Genomic DNA, 9,702 nt, shown 5'->3' with positions numbered 1-9,702 from the left:
CCCGGCCTACCTACCTCAGCCCCTGCCTGCCAACCTCCCTGCTACCCCCCTAGCAATGCCAACGCCGTCACCCGCCAGTGCCTCTGCCTGCCTGCCCCATGCACACCCAGCCCCCGCACACCGGCCAGTCCATCCCCACCCCTGGGGCTAATGCACCCACTACTCACCCTGGCCGATCCCCCTCCACCCCTGGGTGCTAATGCACCCGTCACCTGCCCTGGCCAATCCCCTCCATCCCCTGTGTCCGCCCAGGCCCCTGCCCCCGGTGCGGTCTTACGTCGCCCAGGTCCAGGATGAAGCAGTCCCCGGTGTTGTAGCTGGCCCAGCTCAGCTCCCGCTCGGTGGCCCGGATGTTTTTCTTGCCCTTCACTTGGTAGAGTTTGCGGATGGGCCCGGAGCCCTGGCTGGACTGGGTTTTGTGAAAGGCGGACTCCACACCGCCCTCCTGAGGGGCAGAGACAGAGAGGGGCCCTGAGCGCCAGCCGGGCGGGGAGCACGGGGACTAGCTGGGGTCAGGGGGAGGGGGGCAGATGGAGCAGGTCAGGATGGGGAGGGAGGGGAGGCAGGGGCTGACCCGTGGCAAAGGGAGCAATTAAGGGGTCAAGGGAGGGAAGCAGGGCAGGCCTGGGGTGATGGTGAGGGGTCAGACAGGTCAGGTCAGGGTTGGGGTTGGGGAGGGGGTCAGACGGGGCAGGCCGGGGCTGGGGGGCAGTTGGGGATCTGGGGCGGGCCCCTCCCTGGTACCTGGTACTTGATGCCGTGGGGGAAGTACTCCATGAAGACGTCGGACTCGTTGCCCTGCACCTCGCGGTGCTGGATGGGCCGCTCGCCCAGCAGGGTGTTGAGGTGGGTGGAGAGCACGGCGCAGGCCCCCTGCTCATCCCGTGAGGAGCTCTGGCCTGGGCGCGGCGGGGGAGGAATAGCAACGGCTGAGCTGCCACCCGGCTGGCAGGGGCCCCGGCGCCGAGGGTTGCCAGGTGTCCAGTTTTTGATAAGAACACCTGGTCAAAAAGGGACCCTGGCTGCTCTGGTAAGCACCGCTGACCGGGCTGTTAAAAGTCCGGTTGGTGCAAGGCTGGCAGGCTCCCTGCCCGGTGGGACGGCCAGGGGGGCTCTATGTGCTGCCCCCACCCTGAGCACCAGCTCCGCAGCTCCCATTGGCCGGGAACCTGGCTCACTGGCGCTGTCAGGGGAACCTTGCCCCAGCTCATGAGGGGGCAAATCTCCCTTCCTCAGCGGGGCGGGCATGGCCCAGGGTGCCGGCAGCCTCAGCTGGGCCATGGCCCCAGCACCCCGCTTCTCCCCTCCAGGCTGCCTCCCCCCACAGGGCTGGCCGGGAGCCCGAACCGCCATGCCGGAGAGCCGGCTCTTACCGATCCAGATGTGCAGGTTGGCTTGCTCCTCCGGCCCGTTGTGCAGGACCAGGTAGGAGTCCCCCGAGTAGAAGATGCCCTTGGACTCTGCCGGCACCGGGACCGGCTTCATCTTCTCCACCCGCCAGATGTGCAGGCCTGGCTGGTTCACCGAGGCATCGAAGGGGGAGCCGCTGCCGGAGTGAAAAGGGGCTGGGGTGAATGCGGAGAGGGGTGCGAGGGCTGGGGAGGAGGGGCTGAGGGTGGGAGAGGCAGGATGGGGGTAAATCCAGATTAGGATGGGTGTGGGGGAGGGGATGGGGGTAACTCCAGGGGATGGGGAGGGGCTGTGGAAAATCCAGGTGAGGAGGGGTGTGGGGCAGGAGTTAGGGGTAAATCCAGGGGTTGGGGGGACTCGGGGCGACTGGCTCGGTACCTTTTGGGGATCGCTGTGTACATGGTGTCAGGGCCCTGGGGAGAGAGAGGAGCTGGTTAGCATTAGGGCCGGGTGGATAGAGGGCCGGGCACACCCTGGCTCCCTGGCCAGGAGGTGCCCGCCATGCCGGTGGGCGAGGGCTCCTGCCCCGTGGCTGGGCTGGGGGCCACGGGCCCCTCCCGGCCTGCACACCGAGAAGGTAACAGAACTGGTTTGGCTGCTGCTGAGTCATCCCCAGCCAGGCAGAGGAAGGAGGAGGTGGGGCTGGGCATGTGGGTGCAGGGACCCCCGTGTCAGGGTGGGTGCTGGCCCAGAGAAAGCAGCCCCGCCCCCCTCACCCCTCAGCGCTGGCCATGGCGAGGCGGGGCTGGGTGTGCTGTGTGTTATTCCCTGGGGGCTCTGACATCCTCTCACACTCCCTGTTACTTCACAGCCCACTGTGGTCAATCATGTGTCGCGTTTCTCACCCGCCTCCCTGCCGCCCCAGCCGCCCTCGGGGGGCCTGTGCCCAGCTCCGCGCCGAAGGCTTGTTTATCTCCCAGCCGTTTGCCTCCTCCGCACGCATCCTGCCGAGACGGGACGGCTGCCAGCCATAGAGTCAGCTCCCCACACCCGCTCCCACCAGCACCCCTGCCTCCTGGTGCCCTCTGCGTGGCCCAGCCGATCCCCGCCTGCCCATTGGGTCCCTCCTGAGCTGGATTCGAACCTGGGGCTCTTGGCTTTATGCCCATCCCCGAGCTGCACAGCCTGGGAGCCAGTGGCTGCCTGCAGCCCCCAGAAGGGCACGGATGCCAGGCTCACCACTAAATCCCCGCTCTGACGAGGTGGCGCAGCCTGGCCTGTGATGCAAAGCGCTGCATTGCTGACAGCAGGGGCGGCCGAGCCCCGGAGCCCTGGCTAAGCCCCGCTCAGGGCTGGCCGAGCCGCCCGCCGGACAGTGCCCCCCGGCAGTGATGGATCCTGCCCTCTTTGCAAGCCAGGCCAACCGCCCCCAAACCCGGGCGCGTCCCTGCAGCTGGCCCCCTTGTCGGCAGCCTCAGCACAGGGTAGAGCTGTCCGGGGACCGACCTCCCATCCCGCCTAGTGCTGCCAGCCCTCCAGGACTATGTCATGGGACGCAACCTCCAGGAATACGGCCAACCCAAACTAGCAACCCGAGTCCCTCCTGACTGGGACAAGGCCCAGCGGGGGACGCTTGCCCTGATCCTGCTTGGCCTGGGGGAGTCGGGCTCCAGTGCTGAGCGCCCTGTAAATGACAGAGGAGGGGGCACACACCGGAGAGGCGTCTGCCCGGGGATTCAGCTAGAGGTAGCTAACTGAACCAACAAGCTAGGCTGCCAGGAAACACTTATGGACCCTCTGCCTGGATAAGCCAGCCCTGATCCCCTGCTTGGGTCCCAGCCCTGCACAAGAAGGGGTCACCCCCTCACGCTCAATTACTGCACCACAACTGGAAGGTTTCCCCTTGCCTAACCAGGCCTGCGACAAACAGGAAGAGGCAGCAGAGGAGCAAAGTTACTCACCGGGGGAGTCGTCAGCCTGTACTGCAAAACCTTAAGCCACAGGAGTTTAAAATCAGATTTCCTGGGAGGGGCCATCCCTCGCCCACACCCTGTTCCTCTCCAGCAACTCGCTTCTCTGTGGCTGCCGGGGAGAAAGAGAATCCGGCGCTGCTGGGCCAGTGACTCGTCTGACTCCTGACCTGCCCCCCACCCTGCCAATGCCGTGCTGGGCGTAAGGAGACTCAGCAATTGGCAGCTCAAGGGGGGCCTCCATTCGCTTTTCATTAGTGTTATTGTCAGAAGCACTGGCCTGGGTTAGTATTTTACTCATTTTAAAAACGGTTTTCAAACAGATCTGAAAATACAGCCCAGCGAAGCTAAGTTACATGCTTCAGCCCCGGCCAGAGGGGCCCTGGGCAATGGCCCTGCTTCCCACCTTCTAACGCAGGCCCTCCACTTGCGACCCCGCCTAAACCCGTCCCCCGACCTCCCTGAGGGCCACAACCCCCAAGTTGAGAAACACTTTCGAAAGACAACCATTGTGCAATGACGTGATTGGCGACTTTGCATCGAAAAAGGGCTGGCGACGTCGCTTTTAATGAAGGCCAGACACCGTTGATTTAGTTTCATTGTTATTTCTTTCCAATACTGTTCATTTCATTGAACGTGGACTGGATAACAAGTTTATTAGTATGTGTTATGTGTTGGGGAGGGGGAATATTCCTGCTCCGGGCCCTCAATGGGCTCGTACCGCCTTTGCATCCTGCTATTCCAGTCCTGAGCCCCACCCCCAGCGCTGCCAGTGCCCCTCACTCCCGACCCACAGCCCCCTGCTAGCCCAGCCCTGGGCTCCCCCCCAGCGCTGCCAGTGCCCCTCACTCCTGACCCGCAGCCCCTGTTATCCCAGCCCTGTCACCACCCTCATCTCTGCTGCAGCACCTGGTGCTGTATATAAACTAGGGCAGAAGATCGAGTCCTGCTGGAGCAGATGGAGCTGGAGAGGGGTGTCCGTGTGCTGGGCAGACATGCAAAGAGCAGGGAAACAGGCCACAAGAGGAAAGAGGTTTAATAAATGACGGAAACTGTGGCCTTGGGCACAGGACCACGATCTGGCGGGATGGTTTTCATAGCTCAGCAGAGAAGATAGAGGAGTTAAAAGGGGGTGGGGAGGGGAGGAGTGGGATGTGGTGGTGACCATGCCAGGGAACTGGAACTGAATCCCAAAGAGCAAGAGGCTCCCTTCACAGATCGTGCCCACTCTTGGCCCCGTGCAGTCCGTGGGGGGTGCCCCTTTCAGTGAGACAGCCCTTCTCGCGGGTCCACTCTCTCTCGGGGGTTAAGCCCCTCCGCCTCCTGGAGCCGCACCTCTCTGAGCCTTAGCACGTCTGTCTCTCGCCATGGGCCCCCTCAGGGAGTCCCCTCACTCTGGACTCCCAGGGCCTCCACTCCCAGAGGGAATAATGCCCCCCTGTTCTCCAGACTGGAGTGACTCTCAGCCAGTGTAACACAGGAGAGTCTGAACCCAGCACAGGAAACTCTCAGGGCCTCAGGCCTGGCCTCCCTCAGCACAGCACATCCCAGTCTCCCTGCATCCAGGTGGGCTCTGCCTGCTCCCTCCTCCAGCCCAGAGCTCCCGCTTCCCAGCTGGGCATCCGATATCACCGGCCCCAGGCCCCGCCGCTGTCCATTGTCTTCTCTCCAGGTAAACAGGGTCGCCTGGGCCTCCTCTGCTCTCTTCGCAGCCCATTGTCCTCCCACTGGCCAGAACCGGCTGTGACTCCTGAGCTGGACCTCCAGGTCACCAGTTGCTGGGGTCTTCATTCTCCACGCCAGTGGTTGGGGGTCCCTCGCCAGTCCTCTGTAACAACAAACTCCCTCTCCCATCAGCTCGTTAAACCCGTAGCACCTAGGGAAACTGAGTCCCACCCCCTCTGCATGCAAACCATAGGAAAACCAAGAAAATCCCCCATAGGAAACGGAAAACAAGAAACTCCCCCACTTCATCACAGTGAGCAACAAAGGAGAGAGCGCCATGGGCGCTGGCCACCCAGCCCCCATGGGGGAGAAGAGATGGAAATGATGCAGTTCTGAAACCAGAGGCTGTGCTGGTGGGGGAGGTTAACTCCCCAGATAAGCTATCTGTTGGGTAATCAGTGCTGCCAGACATGCATCACACCAGAGCTCCCTGAGTGCTGTGCAAAGTAGCTTTGTGATCCCAACGATAAAGGCCCTACGCAGAGCAGAGGCCCTGCTGGGTCTAAACCGAGAGGCTGTGACTATGGCTTCACTTCAGAAAAGGTGTTTTTTACACCGGGACAATGAACTCCTAGTGGAGACAAGGCTCTGGAGCGGAGCCCACCTCGATGGAGCTAGTCGAAGTGAACCCCAGCGGGGGGGGATACAGGTCCATTATTTATCTCCCCACCAGTCTGCGTCATCTGCAAACTTCACCAGCAATGACTGCATATTTCCTTGCAGATCATTGATAAAGATATGGAACTGCATTGGCCCAAGAACAGATCTCTGAAGAACCCCGCTAGAAACACCCTCTGGGGTGACGATTCCCCACTAACCATTCCATGTTGAGATCTATCAGTTAGTCAGTTTTTACCCCACGGATTAGGTCCCATAACGATTCAGCACTGTGCTACTTTTTGATCAGAACATTGTGCAGCACTGATGCCCTACAGAAATCCAAGTACATTATTATTTACTGTTTACAGTATGGTAGCATCTTGGATCCCCCAGTCACGGACCAGGACCCCATTGTGCTAGGCGCTGTACAAACACAGACCAACAAGACCGTCCTCGCCCCCAAAGAAACTAATCTGAGGCCTGGTCTACACTAACCCCCCAAGTCGAAGTAAGGTACGCAACTTCAGCTACGTGAATAACGTAGCTGAAGTCGATATACCTTACTTCGAACTTACCGTGGTTCAGACGCGGTCCACACGCGGCAGGCAGGCTCCCCGTCGACTCCGCGGTACTCCTCTCGTTGAGCTGGAGTACCGCAGTCGACGGCGAGCACTTCCTGGTTCGATTTATCGCGTCCAGACCAGACGCGATAAATCGAACCAGGAAGTTCGATTTCCAGCCGCCGAACTAGCAGCTAAGTATAGACCAGCCCTAAGTAAAACTAACATATCTAAGTATTTATGTCAACACAGTTACCGTTATCAATCCGACCTGTGATCTCATCAAAGAACGACCACAAGTTTATTTAACAATCCCTATTCTCCATAAAGCCATGCTCATTTGCATTAACGGCGCTGCCTCCCTGCTGGTGGGCGAGGGGTGAATGGTGCATTGCAGAGAAAACTGGTCCATTAATGAGTGATGAGGGGACGCCGATCCAAGCATAACCCTGGCCAGCTGGACAAGAGCTACTCTGGCCACAGCCAGTTCTTTCATAGTCAAGGGTCCTCAGTTTTTGAACTGTCTTCCTCCCAGCGTGCATAGGCTGCCCTCCACCTCCCCCCCTTCCTCACAACTGCCTTTCAAAAATACCTCCTCCATCTGGTCATCTCACTCAGCCCCTGCTGCAATGAACGGGACAGTCTCACAGAGTTTAAGCCCACAAGGGCCCATTAGACCATCTCAGCACAGGTCCTTCAGCGACACCCGTACCAAGCTCAAAGTCTCTCGTTAGACGAAAGCTTTTCAGTCCACTGGAGTTGCATGCTGCAGGCAGAGACCAGGAGAGTCCCAGCTGCCCCCAGTGCTGGAGGAACTGCTCAGGGGAGACATGCCTGGACGATCCCGGCAGGCAAACCACGCCCCATGCTGCAGAGGAAGGCAAGCCCCGCCCCCCTCAGAGCTCTTGTGTCAGGCTCTTTGCAGACTCTGGCAGGTGCCTCGGCATCACAGCTCAAGACGGAGGATTTTGAAATGGAAGCTAAGATTCTGGAGACCAATGGAAGGGAATGTCTGCCCCCGCCCCCCAGCTAGCGCTTCCTGAGCTCTCGCCCCGGGGCCATGCCCCGGCTTTGGCAAACACTGAGCTGAGTACATAGTTGGGGGGGAAAACAGAAACTGTCTGTAAATACGCCAAGGGTTGAATCAGCTTGGAGGGAGGGGGACTCTATAGGGCAGCCAAAGGGAGAGAGAAGGGGTGCTAAAGCAAGTGAGCACAGAACATCATATCAGACTTTTCACAAAGCCATCGCCCTACATCTGGCCTCTTGGCCCCCAGCCTCAAGGGAAACCTGCCCAATGCTTTCGAAAGGCAAACCTGGGAGCTGGCATTTATAACGTTGCTAGACAAACTCAGGGCCTGAGCAGAGACACCGGATTACAACAATCTATAACCCACTAACGACCCACCCCAGCTGTCTTCCCCCTTTTTCCTCCTCCCCTATGACTGGACGGGTGTTAATGGACCACGTCACCTTCAATGGTCCCTTGAAATATGTATTAACTCCTTATGCTAAACCATGTGTTCCACCGTGTGTGTAGCTGGCACTCGGAGCACCTTTCCCAGGCCCAAGGACGAGCTCTGGGTAGTGCCAATGCTTGTCTCTCTCATCTGCAGAGGTCAGTCCAACAAAGGAGATTACCCCTCACCCCCTTGTCTATCTCATCTCCTCCGGGCACACCCCCGTTCTCAAGCCTCACACGCCAGCACCCCCTGCCCCAGACTGGAACCTCTCTCCTGCCCCTAGCAGGCTCCCCAGCTGGAGTGAGGCACCGGCCCATGAGCTCCCCTGGAAAAGGAAGCCCAGAGCAATGATGCCGACGCTTCCCCGCCAGGACCACAGGGTGTCGCCCTCCCTCCACGAAGAGCAGTGGGGCAGAGCCGGGGAGCTGTGCTGCGATCAGGGGAGGGACTGCAAGTGGGCTGGGGGGAATCAGGGAGTCTCTGGGGTGGGATAGGAGGGGGATGGGGAGGCTCTGGGGGTGGGATGGGGGAAGTTCTGGGGGTGGGGGGGAATAGGGAGTGTCTGGGATGATGGGGGAATGGGGAGGCTCTGGGGGTGGGATGGGGGAAGTTCTGGAGAGGGGGGGAATAGGGAGTGTCTGGGAAGATGGGGGAATGGGGAGGCTCTGGGGGGGATGGGTTGGGGGGCTCAGGGGGAGGCGTTGCTGGTTTCCCCTTTGTCGCTCAGCAGTCCTGGTCGGTTGGTTTTCTCGTGACTCTGCATTTTCAGAGGGAGTTTCCGTCTGTAGTGCTGCAGCAGGCAGGTCCCCCACGCTTGTTCCGTTCCTTGTCCCAGAGCCCAGGGTGGGGTGCTGGGTGGCTGCTCACACCTAGCCCCCTCTGTGCACACCGCCGGTTCCCCTGGGGTTTGAGGAGCGCTGAGAAATCATGGCCAGGGGAAAGCGTGCAGCAAGGCTTGCGGTCCCTGGTCCACGCTCGGGCTCAGCGCGGGAACGTTCTCTGGCCCCAGGGCCGGCTCCAGGCACCAGCTTAACAAGCAGGTGCTTGGGGCGGCCAAGGGAGAGGGGCGGCACCTGCGGCAATTCGGGGGTGGCAGGTCCCTCACTCCCTCTAGGAGCGAAGGACCTGCCACTGAACTGCCGCCGCCAATGGCGGCTTTTCTTTTTTTCCAATTGCCACCGCCGATCGCGGCTTTTTTTTTTTTTTTTTTTGGGGGTCCGAATTTCTGGAGCCGGCCCTGTCTGGCCCTTCCTCGCTTCCACTGCAAATTCAGAGCCAGTTGGCTGGCAGGATGGCCTGACCCTTGGGTGTCGTGTGTGCAGCGGAATGCAGGGGCCACACGACGCGGGAGAACCCTACTGCAGAAAGGATGGAGACAGTAAGAGCTCTCCATTGAGTTCAACGGACGTTCAGAGGGTCGGGGCCTACATTCACAGCATTCTGCCAAGGTTCGCGTCCAGCGGATGGAGCTGTCACAGTTTCACAGCTTCCAAGCCCGGAAAGGACCATTGTGATCATCTAGTCTGACCTGCGTAGCACGGGCCGGAGAAGCTTGCTCAGTGATTCCTGCAGCTACTGGCTGAACTAGAGATGACCTCTTCGAAAGAGACATTCAACATGACTCCTTGTGATGGAGAAACCTGCCATGTCCCCGGGCGAGTTGTTCTAACGGTTAATTAGCCTCACTGTGAAAATTCTCCACACAAAAGTGTGCTGGGCCCGGTGGCCTGGCTGTGGAAAAGAAACCTGATTTTTGACCCAAACATCACATTATGGAGAAAGATGAGCGAACTGCTTCGTTGGATTAAATTCTGTAATTTTGCCAAATAAATAAAAGTAACTACAATGGAAAAGAAACTTGACCTGCTGGAGCCTGGAGGATGCAAACAGGAGAGAGAAACATGTTTTGTGAGGCTGATGAAAAGTACAGCTGCTGAAATTAAACAAATAAAATTCAGAGCTCTTTCCTCCTCATATCTATCTATCTATCTATCTATCTATCTATCTATCTATCTATCTATCTATCTATCTATC

General features: G+C 59.2%; 1 protein-coding gene across 1 annotated transcript in view; it reads right to left on the bottom strand.

Moving 5' to 3' along the window:
• Nucleotides 1-3,831, bottom strand: part of CAPG (capping actin protein, gelsolin like) — an 8,939-nt gene extending 5,108 nt beyond the window's left edge. Inside the window, exons 1-5 of the mRNA XM_024211676.3 lie at nt 3,312-3,831; nt 1,789-1,823; nt 1,374-1,546; nt 745-899; nt 278-445 (exon numbers count right to left, since the gene is read on the bottom strand). Coding sequence (XP_024067444.1) covers nt 278-445; nt 745-899; nt 1,374-1,546; nt 1,789-1,823; nt 3,312-3,575 — 795 coding nt within the window. The 5' untranslated portion in view covers nt 3,576-3,831. The remainder of the gene's footprint in view (nt 1-277; nt 446-744; nt 900-1,373; nt 1,547-1,788; nt 1,824-3,311) is intronic.
• Between the last annotated feature and the right edge of the window lie 5,871 nt (nt 3,832-9,702).

Source organism: Terrapene carolina, unplaced genomic scaffold (assembly GCF_002925995.2).
Source record: "Terrapene carolina triunguis isolate 2854851 unplaced genomic scaffold, T_m_triunguis-2.0 Scaffold53, whole genome shotgun sequence".
NCBI lineage: Eukaryota > Metazoa > Chordata > Testudines > Emydidae > Terrapene > Terrapene triunguis.
This window is presented reverse-complemented; position numbering and strand designations above follow the sequence as displayed.